This window comes from Amblyomma americanum, chromosome 1, assembly GCF_052857255.1.
Source record: "Amblyomma americanum isolate KBUSLIRL-KWMA chromosome 1, ASM5285725v1, whole genome shotgun sequence".
In the NCBI taxonomy this organism is placed as follows: Eukaryota; Metazoa; Arthropoda; class Arachnida; order Ixodida; family Ixodidae; genus Amblyomma; species Amblyomma americanum.
The window spans coordinates 88,548,958-88,568,781 of NC_135497.1; the positions used below are offsets into that span (position 1 = coordinate 88,548,958).

General features: G+C 47.1%; 2 protein-coding genes across 3 annotated transcripts in view; both read left to right on the forward strand.

The window, feature by feature from the left end:
- The window catches only part of LOC144113186 (protein regulator of cytokinesis 1-like), a 347,115-nt gene that overhangs the window by 279,304 nt on the left and 47,987 nt on the right, over window positions 1-19,824 (forward strand). The gene's annotated exons all lie outside the window — the stretch shown is intronic.
- LOC144113188 (protein regulator of cytokinesis 1-like) overlaps window positions 4,959-19,824 on the forward strand; it is a 43,977-nt gene continuing 29,111 nt past the window's right edge. The window contains exons 1-6 of the mRNA XM_077646136.1: window positions 4,959-5,340; window positions 7,391-7,601; window positions 8,516-8,961; window positions 9,722-9,939; window positions 12,078-12,560; window positions 16,422-16,673. Of these exons, the coding sequence (XP_077502262.1) occupies window positions 12,515-12,560; window positions 16,422-16,673 (298 nt within the window). The 5' untranslated portion in view covers window positions 4,959-5,340; window positions 7,391-7,601; window positions 8,516-8,961; window positions 9,722-9,939; window positions 12,078-12,514. The remainder of the gene's footprint in view (window positions 5,341-7,390; window positions 7,602-8,515; window positions 8,962-9,721; window positions 9,940-12,077; window positions 12,561-16,421; window positions 16,674-19,824) is intronic.

The following is a 19,824-nucleotide window of genomic DNA, read 5'->3' on the forward strand; positions in this document are numbered from 1 at the left end:
AGAATAAAAGACGCTATTTGCGCTTACGAACAGCCTGAGAGTTCGTGACGCTTATAATAAGCGTGCAGTCGCTCTGTGTAGCGCTGAGCATAATAGCACGAATGTACCAAGTCTTTCGCACTTTAGTTGCACATTTCTGAATTGCGTAGCAGTTACCGTTTCGAAACCGAAACTACACTTTGGCGATTGCGCCGACGTGCGGGACGGGAGCCGTTCAGCTTTTCCCGTAGTTTTACAGAATTTTCTAACAGTGCACGCTCCAGGAGGTGCGGGGTCCACAGTGTTCAGGCCGGTGAGCCCTGGGCTCCGTCCACTTGTACATACGGTGCCGTTGCACTGCTATTAGTTTAAACTGGGCGATAGCTGGTTTAGTAAAGCTCTGCCCAATTATCGAATGGGTTAAAACCCGCGGCAAACAAAGACTTGGGAGGAGCGCGCCAAGTCTCAGTCTCGACCGCTTTTAAACAGCCTTTTTGTTAAACTGCATTATTCTCACTGCCTTGTATTTCAATCCCGTCTTAAATAAGTTTTGTCTTGAGAAGTTGTAATTGCTGCCCCAATCGGCAACGTGCCGCCAGACGAGCGGACGAAGGCCTGAAGGCTCTTTGTACTGCTAACCGCCGTGTATATTCGATCACCGGCCAGCGTGCCGCCATCATTCACCGCTCGCGACGTGCAACCGATCGACCATGCCCAATCCGGCCATCCCATCAAAGAAGGATTCGGAAAGTTTAACTGGTGCCGTGACCAGGATTGATTGGAACTTCTCAACTCATCCCATACGTGAAAGGCGTGACATTGCCGCGTGATGCAAAGCGCGATTTTCTTTGCATCAAGCAGTCGTCTAACCCGCGCAGGAGGCTTCTACTCGAGTCGTGGCGCATCCAACAGACACGGAAGAATGTGAATCGCTCCCTGGGGACACTTCCCTCTTCCTAAATCCATGGTTTGCGGCCACTGACCCGAGGTCTTCCACACAAGCGCAAAGACGGGTTCGATGGCCGCGGTGGTCGAATTTCGATGGAGGCGAAATTCTAGAGGCCCGTGTGCTGTGCGATGTCAGTGCACGTTAAAGAACCCCAGGTTGTCGAAATTATTCCGGAGCCCTCCACTGCGGCGTCCCTCATAGCCGGAGTAGCTTTGGGACGCTAAACCCCCGTAAATAATAACCTTTTCAGGCTCATTTCTCCCTAAAAAGAAAAATTTCGTCTTCATTGTGTATGTGTAGGAATCCAGTGTTTGGCTTATTGCAACCCAAAACGCATAGGTCATTTATGCTAAATTTCAGTTATGGTTGGAGATAGAGAGAGAAAGAGAAAGGCAGTGAGGTTAACTAGGCAGCGCCCAGTATGCTACCCTACACGCGAGAAGGGGAACAGAGGGAGAGGGGGGATGGTTGGAAATTCTCATCTGACAGGTGGGCTCTACCTGAGGGATCAGGGGATCTCATTAACACATAAATGTAGATATTATGGGCAATGAGCCTGCAGCCTTCACGAGTGCATCGAAAACGTGCTACAAGGTACGTAATGCTTTCGGAAATGGAAGCACATGAACGTGAAAATATGAAACGTTATTTTCATTGACAGTTACTATTAAAAACAGCGATACCTGGCAGTGAGCTTTGGCAGGGGCTACCGGGCGGCGCGTTTAAACAAAAATTGCCGGAAAATTTTTCTCGTTTTACACCGTACCTATCCAGGCAGTCGTTAACAGTTGGCAAGTGCTTGAGAGAAAAAAATTACAAAGTATGCTGCGTCATTTCGACGCTATCGCTTTTAAAACGTCACAATAAATGTGTGTTGCGAATGCGCGCATGCTCCCGACAGGCGCTCCAACAGCAGGGTGTTGCACCAAGTTCTCGAGGAGTCCGATGTGCTGCAGCGTGTACTACATTTACTCGTTAATGTTAGCAATCGTTCAAATTAGTCAACACACCCATACGTGAAAAGTTCAGAAACGGCGCGACCGAAAGCGAAACGCACTCGACAGCGTAGATAACTCTAAAACGCCCCGTATGTTTGTAAGTAAACACTGGTTTCTTGCTGTTTTCACCTTTGTTTTGAAAAAAAAGTGCCCTAGCAATAGTAAAAGTAGCTTATTTGTCAACAGAAAGTGCCAATAATGCAGACGTGCACACGCGGCACGCGGCACAAGCAAAAGCGGTAGATGGCGCGTTATGCGCAACCAATGTAGGCGGCGGATTGCTGTTGAGAAGTTTTAATGCAGCAGACCATTTTATTAACAGTGCATTTTAGTTTGTGCAATATGTGGTATGCTCGAATAAACGTAAGCGGCGTAATCGTTTTGTTTTGCTTGTGTTTTTGTGTTTAGTGGCGTCACCGGAAATTCCGCTGCTGCATTTTCGGCATTTGGAAACACGCGGCTTGGAGACTGATACGTGACTCCCAAACATGCTATTTCATTCTTTTTTCGGGCTTCGAGCAAGATATTTTAGTTCGTTAACGACAAAAAAAGTGTTTTTTTTCTTGACGTTTCAGACTGCAGCAAATGCTCAAAAAGTCTAAGCTGACTTCCTGAAAGAGGATCAGTTTCGATTTCGAAATCTAAAAGCGTTCTGTGCACCCCGTTCTATCCTGCCGTTAGGAACTTTTGTCTGCTGCATAACCAGTAACTTTTGGACGGTTTGCAACAAAAGGAACATGTTCGAAAAATTCATGTCGCAACAGGATCTTGAAGTGGCGAGAAATGCAGGAAAATAAGTATTTACATTGCATGATGCATGTTTGTATATTGTACTGCTGCCAACGGCAAAAAATCAATATCTACTTCGGACAAACAAAAAGGGAAAATGATTCATGACATAGAATAAGGACAGGAGGAAATCCGGAATTACCTGAGCTCTCAAATGTAGCCAGGTGACCCATAGCAAAGGAGGACTGCATATGGCTCTCAATGAATGGAAGCCGGAGACGTCGCGGTAACTTGCCTGGGGAGTCGCTGGCCCGCGGGGGGGGGGGGGGGGGGGGGGGGGGGCACATTTCTCATATCTAATGTTCTTAGAACTTTGGGAAGCGCATGTCTGTTACAATCTCGCTGCGGAGCATTGCGAGAGATGTATCGATCGGGTGAAGCAGATCTTGGAAGACCCAGCCTGCGCTGTTTCTAGTCATTTTTCCGACGACCTTTCGCCGAACGGTACCTCTTTTAATAACTTACGTTGACAAATTTTAGATATACCCAATGCCCTCTTGTCTATTATTTCCTCAAGAAACACAGCTCAATAGGTTCCTGTGTGATGCACACGCGCACACTGCAGTGACATTGGGAGTAACACAGCGGGCCTGACTCACCGGATTTCTCCAAATGACAAGCACGTGCGTTGATGAAATGATAACTGAAACAAGGGGAGTATCAGACATGGCGGGCGACTTGTGAATATTAAAAAAAAAAAACTGCGCTTGAATTAAGGCACCGACACGAGCGCACTTTTTAAAAGGAAAAATGGCATGCGTCGGTGTGATGAAGGCGGCGGAAATCGTTTCTTACTCCAGTTTCAAGAATTTTCGGGAAAGAGGCTTCTTGTACATCTTCGCAACTGCGTTCTTGTCCGTTACGTCAAGTGCATGTTCCCAGTGCCGATTTCGTCAGCATCCCTGTTTTCCACAAAGCTCTATCTGTTTCTTTAACCTTTTTCTTAACAGATAATTGCTGATTTGCCCCCTTACTGCTGTCCAGATATTTTTTGTCAATTTTCTAGTTCGCTTTCTTCATTTCGTGTGAACATTCTTTATATACAGTATTGTGCGTTTTTATCGCTGACACATTCAAAAATTTCCCCGCCTCAACCGCTGGCTCATTTGCGGTGAAACTGCACACAGAGCTTGCGTATTATGGTAACTTTTGTATCGTAGGAAGTTTGACAACGGTACTTACTTAGTTGAGCCCTGCATGATGCGAAAACATAATCGTCTACGTAGAGATCGGCAACCAAAACCCGCAGACGACGCTTTTTCGCTGAAGGGCGGCAGTGGCGCCATCTGTTTGCGGTAGCGCAAAGCGTCACGACAAGGCCGTCGAGGAGAGCGTTGCAAGGAGCGCGGGCTGTTTGAATATGCCGTTCCTGTCGTTTCGTCTGCTTCTACTGAAGCGTTTACAACATTTTCGACTAATTAAGCGGAAAAATATCAGAACAAATGATTTAACGAGGTTTTACCTTTTAAAGAATATTGTTTGCAATGCTCGCCTCGGCGGCCTTGCCGTGATGGTTTCCACTGCCCAAAACAGATGGCGCTACTGCCGGTTCTCAGCGAAAAAGCGCCGTCTGCGGGTTTTGGCTCGCCGATCTCTCGTAGACGCTTACGTTTTCGCATCATGTGCGCCTGAACTAAGTAAGTACCATTGTCAAAATTGCTACGATACAAAAGTTACCATAATACGCAAGCTCTGTGTGCAGTTTCACCGCAAACGAGCCAGCGGTTGAGGCGGGGAAATTTTTGAAAGTGTCAGCGATAAAAACGCACAATACTGTACAGGTATCTGAAAATTCTCCTAGCCCACTGCTTTTCCCCATTTTTCTCAATCGCTCCTCAAATGCTATCTTACTGCTAGCTTCTCTGCTCTGGAACGACGCCCATCCCATATCACCCCGTACCCCCTGATTTGGTGTATTACCATGTGCTCCTAAAGCTAGCCTCCCTACGCCGCGTTGTTTAATTTCTAACCTTGCTTTTGTCTCATGCACAGGACCGTTTTACCGAAAGTCAGGCTAGGAACCATCATCCCTTTCTAGATCCCACTTACCACTTCATACCTATTGTAATTCCAGTGCTCTGTTTTTCATGACAACTGCATTCCTACTGGCTTTATTCATTACATATTTTTCATGCTCTGTTATTTATCCACACCCAAAAATACCTGTACTCATCCACTACCTCTAGCGTGAACTCCTGAATTCTATGAACGCCAACGGCGGAGCGCCGCGGCGCGGCGTGGCTGTGCGTTAGTGCATACCGCGACCGGCTAATAACCATGACGGGCTTCGTGGTGATGAACCCATCTATCCTCCCAACACGATGTAGCGCATTTTGATGCGTATTGGCCCCGTCGTAAGTTTCATTTAAAGCCTGATCAAAGCGCTGTGCTTTTATACTGTCAGTTTAACGGCACGATCGGGTGGCTCGTGACTTGAGCCTCGCTCCTTCGTGTCTCGCGGCTCGAGCTCGCGATGGCGTTCCAGACACGGCGCCCATTCCAGCTGGCCACGCTAAAAGGCGCTGACAAGGCTTCTCGTTCCGGTGCAGCCGCCCTCGCTATAGCATATCGGACTGGACCAACTCCGAACAATCTCGTGGGCCACATTGGAAGGCTTCACGTTAAGTAAGTGCCTCGACTACGTTGCGCAGGCTCAGTTTCTACTGACCACGTTACTAAGAGCTAGTCTTAACGCTCGCTGGAGCTCTGTACTCTGTCGACGCCCGTGTGCAAGCCTGTCTCCACCATGGACCCCCTCAGCAGCCGTCCCCAAGTCACTGAGCCTGCAACGCGATAGAATACGACCGGCGAGAGCTGTGACCTCGTAGAAACTAGTGTCAACCAATGCTCTTCGTCTACGGGTATCCCCGCAAGCGCCGTTGCGGACACCTGCAGTAGGTTCCCTGTGCAGCGGGGACGATGAGTGGACAGCGGTGCAAGCAGAAGGGAGTTTGAATATTTGGCCTCCCACCCAAAATCATATAGTCGCCGTCAGACCGCGAGGTCTTTGACCACCTTACGGATCATTTTATTTATTTATTAGATACCTCCAGGGCCCTTGGGTGAGGGCTTTACATGAGTGGTATTGCGAAGTAAGGCGTTGCCCTTAGTGTAGGAATCGAAGAAAATTTAGCCATCCTTGAGACGCCGGATAGATGGGTGGGGGCCTCCAGGTAAATTTAGTAAGGAGCTCAGCTGCTGTCCGAGGACGCTGGTTCACTACCCGCCGCGTCGACCGCGTTTGTATACAGGCGAAATGCAGGAGGCGTCCGTGCGGTGTACGGAGTCAAAAGAGAAAATGAAAATTAGTTTTGAGGAAACGAAATGACGCAGTATCGAACCCGACCGCGGCAGCTGCGTTTTTATGGAGGCAAAACGCTAAGGCGCCTGTGCGCTGTGCGATGTCAGTGCACGTTAAAGATCCCCAGGCGGTCGAAATTATTGCGTAGCCCTCCTCTACGGCACCTCTTTCTCCCTTTCTTTCACTCCCTCTATCCCTTCCCTTACGGCGCGGTTCAGGTGTCCAACGATATACGAGACAGATACTGCGGCATTTCCTTTTCCCAAAAACCAACCAACCATATTTTGAGTAAAATTTGCATTTACATGCTTTTCTGCTCGTTTGTTACGATTTATAGACATCATATTGAATGATAGGACATTCTTGATTATCGAACTTTCAATATTTTTTGGCGAAAAGTTTTAGTTCTGCAGTGGGTAGCTCTCCGCCCCATGATGCTTAGAACGCCTATGGTGGTACAAGTGGTCTCGAGGAAGCCCCATGCAAACTCTTATAGGCGGGGCGCCAGCTTTTCCTCTAGTTAATAGTAAGAAACTATGCTTCCATGGGACCGAAACAAACGCTTATAGAGTGCAATGGCTCGATAGGATCGATTCCGCAAAGCCGCTCTCAGATACATAGAGAGTAGCCATAAGTGTTGAGTGCTAGGTCGTAGGATGTTTACAGAGGTGCAAATCCTTCCTTGTAAAAAGTAGCCAGAGCCTCTGGTGGTGTATTTTTGTTTTACTTGCTCCACAGTGCTTTTATCTATGGCAAACAAGTTGGTTTTGTTAATGTAATATAACAAACAAAAACTTGACAAAACGTATCTCCAGTTATTAACACAATTTTCTGTATATTTACTCTTTGTCCAATCATCAAGCTCCCACTAACCGATGTCATATCCGCTGCTAAAAACTGTCACTGTATGGTGACACCGTCAGCGCCACATATTTGTTTTTGCGAGCTAATTAAAATATTAAAAACCGCAGTATACGCGGTACGACCGATGGTAATAGCATCACTATAACTCATTCTACGCTACCAACAGGCGAAACAATGCACTGAAAATGTGTTTCGGGGCCCCTTTAAGGACCAGCGGTTATCTTCCTTTCGCATTATATGCCCTGCACACGGCCAAGTCTTCCTCTTCATTTCGACTAAGATGTGAATAACCCGCGTTTGTTTCCTCAGAGTCTGCCTGCTTCCGGTCTCATTGCTCGCTGCATTGCATATATGGACGTTAACCCATTATTGCTAACTCAGCAACTGCTATCCGTGAACACTGAATCTAAACACCGGAATTGAAGTGGAAACCAAACTGCTAGCACACCTAATTCGCATCTCACCTAACTACGCTAATTGACCATAATTTTTTTCTCTTACCCACTGCAGACCTCAAGATGATGCACGAACTGGGAGACCTGGAAAACTTCTGCGGCCTCATGACCTGCTATTGCAGACGTTACCGGAAGGCTGGGGTAGACTTGGTGTCTCCAGCCAGCCGCAGTTGAATACACTCATCGGAAGTGCCTGTGCCATAGCAATAGACAACTTGTTCATAGCCCCAGAGGCCTTGCGTGCATTGGTCTCCAGTTGCCCGGAAGTAAGCATCTATCGTTTCTGGCATGCATGGGCACTGTGCGCGAAATTGATGACACGGGCGAGCCGAAATGAGCAGCAAGAACGAAATCAGATTTATTCAGGATTGAGTTTTGGTTGCAGCTGCGAAGGTGGGGTTAGCTAATTTGCTGCGCCTCCCACAGATATTATGTGAGCCTTTCTGTTTACTCACTGGTCACTGGCTTTGACAGCACTCTTTTGTGTTTTTTTTTGTACCTTAGCTTTAGAACCTCCATGTTGGTAAAATTTGAACGCCGTAATATTGATTGCGCTGCGCTATTTAATTCACGACTTTCGGAATGGAACACAAGGCGACGTGTCCCAGGCCGCATACGGGAGCAGCGGCTACACGGGATTAAGCCAACGCTGCATCATCATCAGCATCAGCCTCACAATGCCCGCTGAAGGGAAAACGCCTCTCCCATGTTTCTCCAGCTGACGCTTTCCTTTGCCAGCTGTGGCCACTGTATCCCCGCAAACTTCTTGATCTCATCCGCCCGCCTAACTTTCTGCCGCCCCCTGCTGCGTTTGCCTTCCCTTGTAATCAACTTGGTTACCCTTAAGGACCAGCAGTTATCTTCCCTTTGCATTACATATACTGCTCAAGCCCATTTTTTTCTCTTGATTTTGACTATGATGTCATTAACCCGCGTTTGTTCCCTCACGCATTGTGCCCTTTTCGCACCTCTTCTGTTACCCCTATCTTTTTTCTTTTCATGGCTCGCTGTGTTGCATATGTGGGCATTAACCCATTATCGCTATACCAGCAACTGCCATCTGTAAACGCTTTATCTGAAGACAAGAACGGAAGTGAAAACCGAACTGCTAGCGCCCCTAATTCTCATCTCGCCTGACTACGCTAATCGACTGTCATTTTTTTTCTCTTACCCACTGCAGACGTCAAGATGATGCACGAACTGGGTGGCCTGGGCCACTTCTGCGGCTTAGAAGATCACATTCTACAGCTGGGAGTTTTGCCGCTCGTTGCGACGTCCTCTGCGGGAGACCGCATCGTTGCTGGCGTTTTTGCTGCCTGTGTTGCCTTCGACTCTTGCCCGCCGGCCGCCTCTGCCGCCCAGAAGATCCTCACCGGTTCTCACGCAATGGCGACTGTGCACAAAAGAGACTACGTCGTCAACTTGGTCAACTGGTTCCGGTTGGTAGATGATGTCGTCCTCCACTGCAACCTCCGACTACAGACGTTACTGGAAGGTTGGGAAAGGCTTCGTGTCTCCAGCCTGCCGCAATTGAAGACGCTCATTGCAAGTGCCCCTGACACTGGAATAGACAACTTGTTCATAGCCCCTGAGGCCTTGCGTGCCTTGGTCTCCAGTTGTCCGCAAGTAAGCATCTACCGTTTCTGGCATGCTTGGGCATGGTGCGAAATCAGAACCAAAAAGGAAATCAGGTTTAGTCAGGATTGAGTTTTGGTTGCTGCTGAGACGGTGGCGCTAGCTGCAGGGCCTTGTTAAGTGACGAGGATGCGGAGATATGGCACGACATGAAGAAAGGGGGCATTGCCGCGGTTCGTATACATAGCAGTTCCTCCGTTACATACTTTTGCAGTGTATTGAGTAGCTAGTTTGGTTTACTTCTTGTTAACGTAATGTACTAGTTGAAGTGACCATGCACAAACCAGAGTGTTGATTTTTTTCCTCCACTTGCTCTGAATCTAGGTGAACACCCATTTATTATCATTCTTTGTGACAGAAGTGGATGGCTCCCGTAAAATGACCGCTCGATAATTTAAGTGATAAAGGAGGCAGAAATAAACTTCAACAATCCTTCTCCACGCAGGCAGTCTAGTTTTGTTGAGAATCCTCTACACCATATCCTTATGCAGGGGTCAGCATGTAAAAATATACGCCACGAGAAAAACATTGAGTAGAGCATAACACTAGAGCATAACACTAGTAGAGCAAGGACCTGCTCATCGAAGCCGTGCGCTACCACCTGATGCCCGAGTGGCGCGCCGCCATGGCGGGGCCACGCACCTTCGCTAAGCAGCTGGGTAATGAATTGCAGTGATATTTTGCTGAGAACAAGGTCATATTACAACGTGCTCACTTTTAGCACGTTTTCTTGCCATGGTGTTTCCTGCAGCTCCGCGAGATGTGGCCACCCATGCACGACCTTCTGGAGCCTTGGTGCTGACCAGACTTTCCTCTTTGCTGTCGTCGCCAAGCATATCCCTGGGCTTGAGTTTTGATAGCCTTCATGGTGGGAAGACCACCGTGGAAGACCAGCGGAAGACCAGCGATGTAACGTCAAGCGTCATGGACTGCGCAAGCAAGCTATTCTCGAGTGTGCGACGGCTGGAGGTAAGCCAGCCTCCCACTGTTAGCCCTGTTATTATAGCGTTGGCATTAAACAAAGTGCACAGTAAGGGGATAATTACTCTTAGCACCACCCGTGCTCAGCCCTTCAAATCATTAATGCACACCGATTGGCCTTGCCGTCTACTAGGCTTCCAGGTTAGCTGAGATGGTAGACTGCCTGCCGTGGACAAAAGGTGGTTCCGGGTTCGATCTTCGCGACAGGACGAATTCTTCTTCAGCTACAAAGTTTGGGAAAAAGCTGTGTAGCTTCCTTTTGTAGGCGTTTGGCTGCGCACGGGTGGATACTGGTGAGTTATTACTTAGGGATTGCCTTATGCATTCAAATAACCTTTAAAGTTCGGGCTTGGCCTCAGTTCCAGTTCTTTCATTCGTTTTCTCTTGACTTGCGGCTCGTGGGAGAACGACTGTTGGCCTCAGTTCCAGTTCTTTCATTCGTTTTCTCTTGACTTGCGGCCCGTGGGAGAACGACTGTCTCACTCAGCCGCCTACAGGAGTAAAACAGTAAACCAGCGAGTTGAGCTAGTTGGTGAATGGTCATGACTGCAAGAACGCTTATGGGAACGGAGCTCTTGCCTTTGGTAACCCAGTTTCTGCCCCTAAGTTGAGCGCCAGCGCTGGTTAGGGCAGCCGCAGACTTCCCCACTTCCTCCCCAAATCCAGCTACAGAATTACGTCACTGTGACAAGCAGAGAGAGCTGCAGTGAAAAAGGACGGGCTCCTTTTGAAGTAATAGCTCCTCTCTCTGGGCTGCGATTTTCAGATCAACAAGGTTCCATTTTGACCTTGAAGAAGGCTTCACACGCCTGACATCATACCACGTGACCGGCCACAGCTGGAGTCGAGCTCCGCCGTTCAACGCTGTGCCGGCCCTCCGCCATACCACGTGACATGACCACTTTATTGGCGGTATATGGTGAGCGCCTCGCCGCGCTCGCTTCAGTCGGAGCCATTGGGTCTTGACTGGGTGGAGTGATAGAGGCCGGTCTTTCGCTCGTCTCATTAGCTATATATATGAGCTGAACCTTAGCCATTTTCCTTCGCTTGCCTTACGGGGGCGCTACGAGTCGCGTACGACGACAGGTTAACTAGATATCCACTGATAATGATAACTCGCCAAGATTAGGCGAGTGTTCAGAGCCAGCATAGCGAAGACTGCCATGAAGGGGGAGAGGTGGCATAGTATACCTGCCAGTGCTGTGTGTACCAATGAGTGTACGTTATACAGACGTCATACCTCTAAACTGAAGGAGCCAACTAGTTTACATGGGCACGTTGCAGGCGGTGTTGTACCTTGCATGAACCTAATATCGTGTTGAAGCTGTGTGTAGTTTAAGCCTTAAATATCTCGTCAGTAGTGCTTTCTTCTGGAAGGGAGCTCCTGGCATGCCAGCCGCAGTTTCAGAAAGGCCAAAGGCAAGAAACGCCTATTGGCTATGCATTCAGCGCATGTTAAGGAACCGCAGGCACTCGTGTCTATCCAGAGCCTTTTGCCATAGTGTTGTTCAATATCCATATAGATTGCAATTTGACAACGTTGGAGCGGACTTCAGGCGGTAAAGCTGTGTGCATTGTCACGCTAATTTAGTGTTAGTCGAGATTGTAGCGAGGTCACAGGTTGAGCTGTGTTGAACGAAAACGATTAGAACTGCATTTCATTTGTGACAATGAGGTCGTAGCATCACTGAAATGTCATTATGGCATATGAGGATGCAAAGTAAATTAATGACTCTGAAAAGCCGACCGAGAAAATTAGTTAAAAATCCTACACGTGACCATTGGGTTGAGAGTCGGACACGCTAGACCTAGGCCACTGCGGCACGTTCGTTGGACTTAGTTGAAGGCGTAGCTTGTATCTCTTGTGGTGTATCACGTGGTCGGGTACTGAAACTGATGTATGCTGATGGTTGTGTGTAATTAGAAAAAGGTACTGAAAATGAAAATGGCGAATAACCATTAAAGGGACTATGCAATAAATTGAGATTACATAAAGCAGACGAGAGATAGGCATTTCATCACTCGTCACCTCAACGCAGGAATTTTTAAGCTAGCATCAATAACAACGAAGATATAGACGATTAAAAATTACGCTTTTCCTCTCCCCCCTCAACTCGTACACGCAGGGCACCAGACAAAAATAAAGAAAACAGGTCTGGGACTGGGCCCCGCCTTTGAATAACTTCCGGTTGTCGCTCCTAGCACCTCAGCAGCAGCGTCGGCGGCGTGGCAGCATCTCTCCGGTCTCTCTTCGCCTTCCTGGATTGCGGAGCGTGTTGGGTTTCTTTGCTTGTCATCTGTTGTAGTTAGCAGTAATAAACCCGGACCTCGAGGTGCGACTGCTCGCTCTTACGGCTGCGATGGGCATCGAGCCCTATGTGTGCCCACGAAGAGCCGTGCGAGTGGCTCCGGAACTCCCGACAGAAGGAGGCGGCAGAGGAAAATTGAAACCATATGCGCGAAGGCAATGCCCTGGCCCGCGCTTGCCTGAGAAGGTCGTGCGGCGGCACGAGCAGACGATTTTGACGGCTACCAGAAGTGTGCCCGTGACGTCGTGGCTGCCATGGCTCCAGCGACTGACATCGTGTGGTGGCCTGGTGGCATCATGGGTACTGTGACGTCTTTTTTTCACGACTTTAGTTCCAAAATCGGTCACTACGAGCACACCAATCGGCCCGCAAATTTTAGAAAACACGTTTAAAAAATTTTTTTAATTGCCGGCTCAGTTTTGAAGACTTATACTTGGTGTGAATGCTCATTAGCATCATTTCTAAGCATTGAAAACATTTACAAGCGACTCTGAATTCTTTGCATAGTCCCTTTAATGCTGTCAAGTCATACCTTTAAGGAGGAACTTAATTTTTGAAAGATATAGCCTCACATGGCATATTTGATATTGTCGGTGCGCTTGGTGTAACTTACATAAAACACCATTTGAAACACGCACACCAGAAGCATTATGAGATGTGTGGTATAACCCAGGTCCACATACAATTGAGTCCCTCATCGCCATGTTTTTGGATGCATTTCAATTGAAATGCGTTGAACTGGGACAGGTTAGCATTATCGGGAAGGGAAAGACATTACTGGATCTAGGGACTATAGACTGCAGGCTGAATACTAAAACTTGATTAGGAAAGTAGACAGCATTCGCTTGTCTATCAAGATACCGCTTCATGCGCGCTGGTTGAGTGTGTTTGTTGCGGCTGATGTTGACGAAGCACTCGCAGTGGCACAGCGTATGCTATGAAGGCGCTCGGGTTGTGGCCTGGCTGTAGAACCCTCGTCGTCTGAGCCCATAGCAGACCTAAGAACGAAAGAACGAACTGAGCATAGGCGCCGACCGCAGGGGGCTGGAGGGCTGTAGCCCTCCTCCCTCCTCTTCTTCTGGAGACTGAGTGATGGGGTTAGCGGACAGCATATCCGCCGAGAGCGAAGGCGCTGTTTCCAGCCGCACGCTTCATGAAAAGACCGGAGAAGAACACGAGCGAAAAAAAGGCGCCCAGCAAAGTAAAATAAACAAATTCGTCCCGTCAGCCACTTATATCAGCGCCAACGTATCGTTCGTCACTTGATCACCAATCCAAAGTTCACGGGAATCACTGTTACACTTTTTTTTATTATTCGATTGTACCATGTATGTTTAATGCCTAGAACCACCTTCCCATAGGCACTGTGTAAATAAGCGATTTTTTTTTTTCGACAGTCACTGTCTACATTTTTGTTTCGTGATTTCAGTTTTCTTCACAGGTAGCCCGTTTTATTCTTATTTTCTGCCATGATACTCTAGTAGTCATGCTCCATGGTCTAACAGATATTTGAAACGATTTTCTCACTAAAAGAAAATACTTTTGCAAACTGTCAAGTATTAAAACCTACCCATTGGACAGTATACAAGACAGCTGCTTCAGCATATTAACGAGCATTGAAGTCTACTGAATGCACGTTTTTTAAATGTAACCCTGGTGAACGTTCTGAAGACTAACCCAAGACACTCCTCGAACACAATAAAACCGGGGGACACCAATAAAGTGTCGTTATTGCACCCACCGGCGAACTTGCTCCCGACCACCTCTGTGCTCCTGTACTAAGTGATACTTTTGTTAAGTCGTTTCCTCCATCCTTTGTTATCCAACATCCCGATCTCCAACTGACTGTGCGATCATTTCACGATGGATCCCGCCTTGTTCGACTCGCAAGCCATCATATAGTGATTATCGATTTGAAACTAACGTCTTCTAGGGGAATTGATGGTATAATTGTTAAATTTATACGGAATTCTAAACAGTATAGTACTATCATCATGAAATGCATATTCTCACAATCGTATCACGGTATACTAAAGATCTAACATTGACCCATATCTTTGAGATCAATAGCATTTCATCTGACTGCATATTTTTTGACCTTGCTAAAGCATTCGATAAAGTTGATAACTCAGTGCTATTACATAAACTTAGTGTGCTGAACATTGACCGTGCAGTTCTTACCTGGATCCCTCGATTTCCTTCTTCTCGTGTTGAATTTGTTAGCATTAATGACGCTAATTACTCTACTGCACCACTTTGTACGTGGAGGCAACTTCAAATATCTAGAGGAAAATGTTGGTTCTTATGTAGCCCCGCATAATCCCAGCTGATTATGAGTGAGCCCGGGTCGGCGTCACAGAAGAGAGAATTCCGAGCAAACAGATCAAATTGCTTCTGGGTGCAAAATTTGTATATATAAAAAAAACTGACATTTCTGTTGCGTTTTGAAGCATGACCGGTGGCATAACTTTAATACGGACGACTTGAATTCAGCACCCTTTTCTGTCGGTGTATTACTCTTCATTCGCATTCATAGTTCGCATTCATTAACATTCGCAGTCATCAACAACCTGTTGGTCAAGAGAAGTCAGCCGAGGGGATAGAGCTTCCCACGGCTACTCGCTAGAGACTGGCGCAGCGGCCAAAATTAACTCGAGTGTTTTAGTCTAATGCTTCTCGCTGCCGGTGAGTTACTTCAGGAGGCACAAAACTTCCAGCAGGTTACTTTTCATAGGCAGGGAGGTTAAAGAAGCATCAAAAGACATGGCGGTGGGTGAGCCGCCATGGCTTAGAAACCCGTATGCTCTCTAATGGCGTCGTTGTGTGTGTCGCGTGTACCTACACAGTGCACAAGGACATTTTTCCTAAAAAAAAAAGACAAGGAGTGAAACACACTTACATGCACATGTGATTGCCGGCTAAGAAAGGATTTCCTTTCGGTAAAAAGATATTTGTGTGCTTTCTGTAATGTGCCCTTAGCCCCTATATTTTCTACTACTCCAGCTTTGGTCGACAGCTTTGGGGCGAAACAAAACGTTAGGGCTGACGAGGCATTTAGTGTGCAGGTTCGTCAATGGCCTCCCAAGAAAGTCAAAGATTGAACAAAGAATATATAGACTAATCAAGCATCGCTGCAGCCTACATATATATTAACCTCCAGAACCCTCTTATGCTACCTATGGCATCAAGGCTGCCAGATTCGAGTCTTGCAGCCTCGAATTTGGCAGCCTTGATGCCATAGGTTGCATAAGTGTTCTCGCTCGGTCTCCGTCCTCAGTGTTCGATCACATTCTTACGTGGCACTCACGGTAATGCAGGACGTACTACGTACGCCGCTACGGACGTGGGTGGCGATGGTGAACACTCTCAAGGTTAGCTTACACTACACATAAATACCACCGAAAGCAGAAGATTGGACAGCCATCACTGTAGTTGGTAGAGCACCGGAAGCGAAATTCGGAGGTCGTGCATTCGGATTCCACCGGCGGCATGTGGTTTTTTCTTCTGCTTTTATTATTCTCCCATTCATGAAAAACTACAAAAAAAATCCCCTGTGTTCCTTGGTTTCGGTGGTGGTTGCTTCCCTTGGCTGCTATATATATATATATGTGCATAAACCAAATATTTCTTATGCTTAAAACAAATACCGGCTCTACATAGTGTGCTGTCGTTACACTACAGTGTGCTCTGCTCCTCTTTAATAGTATAATATATGCATAAACCAAATACCCCTTATGCTTAAAATGAATACTGGCTCTATATGGTGTGCTGTCGTTACAGGACAGCCTGCTGTGCTCCTCAGTAGTAGTATTGTAGCCACGACCATAATACGATGGCCCTTTCTTGTTACGAGTATGAGCTATCCCATGGTTGTTTTTAAAATATATAGCCTTACTGCCGTTTACAAAAGTACAAAACCCACTTCTCTGCAATCACCTTTCAGCCCCTTATGTCCACTTAAGCTTTAAGTGCCTTTACTACGACATCAACCACATCCGCACTGCGACAAAAGCTGTGAATGAGTAATGCCACGCAGAACAATCAGCGGATGCTTAATACCGGGTCTCGCTACCAAGGGTGCCCAACTGCTGGCGCACATATTTCGCATCTCGCCCAACTACGCAAGCCGGCCATCATTTTTTTTTCTCTTACCCACTGCAGACTTCAAGATGATGCACGAACTGGGTGGCCTGGACAACTTCGGCGGCCTCGAAGACGACATACTCATAAGTTCGCCAAGCCGTGGTAATGGTGCGTCTCAGCTGTCCTCGTCTCTGCACTTCACAAGAGGCCTTCACCTTGAAGATCACGGGCAGTATGCGACCACTACAGCCGAGAGTTTTGTCTCTCGATCGTGTCGACTTCCTCTGCGTCACTCTGCTGAATGCCGGATTTCGATGCATGGTGCGGAAGGTGAGCATCAGAATATGTGTGAGTGCTGGACTCTAATTACTGAAGGTGAATGGTCAGCGTGGGTTGCTGGCTTGCTTTACTCATGGCTAGAGCCTCACTGTGGCATACCCATCTCGATTATGGCCCCAATATTAGGCGCCCTTCCACCTATGTTATGCGTGGCATTCTGTTTACTCACTGGTCGCATGCTTTCATGGCACTTATTTTTTTTGGGGTACCTTATCTTTAGAACCTCCTAGTCGGTAAAATTTGAATGCCGTAATTTTAAAAGCGCCGCTGCCTTTGTTGAATGCAGACTTTCTGGATACTGTGCAAGACGACGTAGCACAAGGCGCATACGGGAGCAGCGGTTACACGGGATTAGGCAAAGGCTGCATAATGATCAACATCAGCCTCACTACGCCCACTGCAGGGTAAAGGCCTCTCCCATGTCTCTCGAGTTAACCTGTCCTTTAACAGCTGCGGCCACCGTATCCCCGCATTCTTCTTATACCTTCTACTGCCCCCTGCTGCGTTTGCCTTGTCTTGGAATCCACTCCGTTACCCTTAAAGGGGCTGCGAAACACCGCTTTAACGGATGCCGATTACACTTCAGATGGATTTCTGATGTCACACAGATGCTGACTGAAAAAGAATTACGAGAATTGATGCATAGGAACGGGAGTTATTCAATGAAGAATTTTTAATATACAAGCAAACAATATGCTGCCCTCAACTCGATTTTCGCGCAGCTTCCCATTCCCATTTCACTCTCCCAATGGTGACACTTAATGCGACAAATCAAAACAGCCTATCTGAGCACGTGGCAGAAATTTGCGCTCCATGGTTGCCTGTTATCTGTAACTTGTTCATACCAAAGCTGGCAGCGCCGTTTGCATGGTTACAACAACCATGTGAACGCCCAGCTGACCTTGCGATGCTTCACCGTCTTGTCGACGGTGCAGAAGGGAACACCGATCAGTGACGTTCCCTTACTTAAGGATCCGATCTCGAGCGCAAGATACTGCGACGGTGTGACAGCCTGCGCAAAATATCAGGCACATTTAGCATAGCGCTTACCGCTACTGCTTATCGCCAACCATCGCTCGTCGCTCCTAGCGCGCTGGTTGGTCACGGAGAGCAAAGAGCGGACGCTGTGTACGGGAACGTGGCGCCATCTGGCGCCGCCGCCCGGTGATCCTTCACAAGCTGACAATGCGCACGGCCTGCTAAATGTGAAATGAATGCATCCTTCCTTGGAACCGAAAGGAACGCTTATAAAATGCAATGGCTCGATCGGCTCGATTCTGCAAAGCCACTCTCGGATACATAGAAAGTAGCTGTAAGTGTTGAGTGCTAGGTCGTAGGATGTTTACAGAGAGGCGCAAAGTCCTTCGATGCAAAAAGTAGCCAGATCTGGTGGTGTATTTTTGTTTTACTTTATTTACAGTGCTTTATGTAGAGCAAACAAGTTGGTTTTGTTAATGCAATATAAAATACAAAAACTTGACAAAACTTATCTCGAGTTATTAACACAATTTGCTGTATATTTACTCTTTGTTCAATCATCAAGCTCTCGCTAAGTGATGCCATACCCGCTGCTAAAACCGCTACTGTATGGTGACGCCATCAGTGCCACGAATTTGTTTTTGCGAGCTAATTAAGATATTAAAAACCACAGTATACGCGCTACGACCGATGCTAATACCATCACTATAACTCATACTATGCAACCAATAGGCAAAGCAATGCACTGAAAATGTGTTTCGGGACCTTTTTAACTGTTGCACCACTGTGCCAGGAGTGCTATGCAGACTCCCAGGGATCTATGAATGTACAGTTGAAAATGACCAAATCCTCATGTGTTAACTCATTAACGTTCTCGCAATCATACCCTTCAGGCTGAGCTCAAGTGCCTCCTCCAGTTTTTTTTTTTTTCTGTAACAAGGGAAGTCCACTTACTACCATCCTCCGATACGGCAAACTCAATCCGCGCAACCATGAGGTTCATTATAAGCAGGCTCGACTGTATTTCCAATTCCTTGCCTTTGCTATGTGAGCATATCTTATGGTATTAATTTGTTTCAGTGCAGTAGTAGTTTTTTGCAGAATAGTAATCGCACTACATTTGCAGCTCACAAATATATTTTGCTACCTGAAGTTTTAATTTCGAAAAATCAAGTTTTCATATCGCCTGTGTTTACGGGATTATTTCCCCTCAGTTTAAAACCGCCCAAGTTTCTGTCTGTTTCAATCAAATGAAAATTGACTATTTCGCGGAAACTTTCTGTCGATTATATTCTTTGACAACCCTTATTATTGATAGCTGCTTTTAATCATGAATATTTAAATCGTTTATACTGTGTTGCATTTTTGTTTACAGTACCAATTATAATGATTATTTTAGTTTAACTTTTTGGTCTTGTCCTGACAATCGGTTAAGTTGCTTTGCTTGAATCACATGTACTTTCTCTTTATGTGTATAAGCTGTGTTAATGTATTTACAAGACTGTAAGTCGACTCGAATGTAAGTCTACTCCCCCACATGGCAGTTCTGAACAAAAAAAAGCAAACAAACATTGAGGTCATTTACGCTTAGCGTTTGAGAATAGAATGCGATAGCACTATCCTGCAACCTCCATGTATAGGCAGCCACTATCGGCTGCCGTGCGCGGGCACATTCCAAAACGAAAATGTATTAGCCACTGGACTACTCGTTCACACTTGCGAAATCTCTTAGCTAGTGCTGCTGTCGTGATCGCTGCTGTGGTCCCACAGCGCGTCGTTCTAACATCATCGTGCAGAAAATCCCGCACTTCGCAAACAGCCGCATCACATCATGTGGAACAGCTGAAAATTTTGCCTCGCTGCAGCTGCCACACCTGTGTCACCCGTTGTGAATGTCGAACTTCTGCCCGGCGCACAGTTCGTTTCCTCGGCGTATAGAATGACAGCCGTCTCGAATTTAGTCGTGAACGAGCGCCAACGCTTACCGGACCGGGAGCACGAATGACAAAGCACTACATTAAAGACTTGTGAAACGTGGCTGGCAGTAGTCAAATTTGTCGGAGTCGAAGAGGAATTACGCGCGAGCGGCATCACCTCTTCCGTCGGCTACCCCACTCCCCGGAGCCGCTGCGGTTCCGAGTGGCGGTGCCGCCGTGACTGGAAC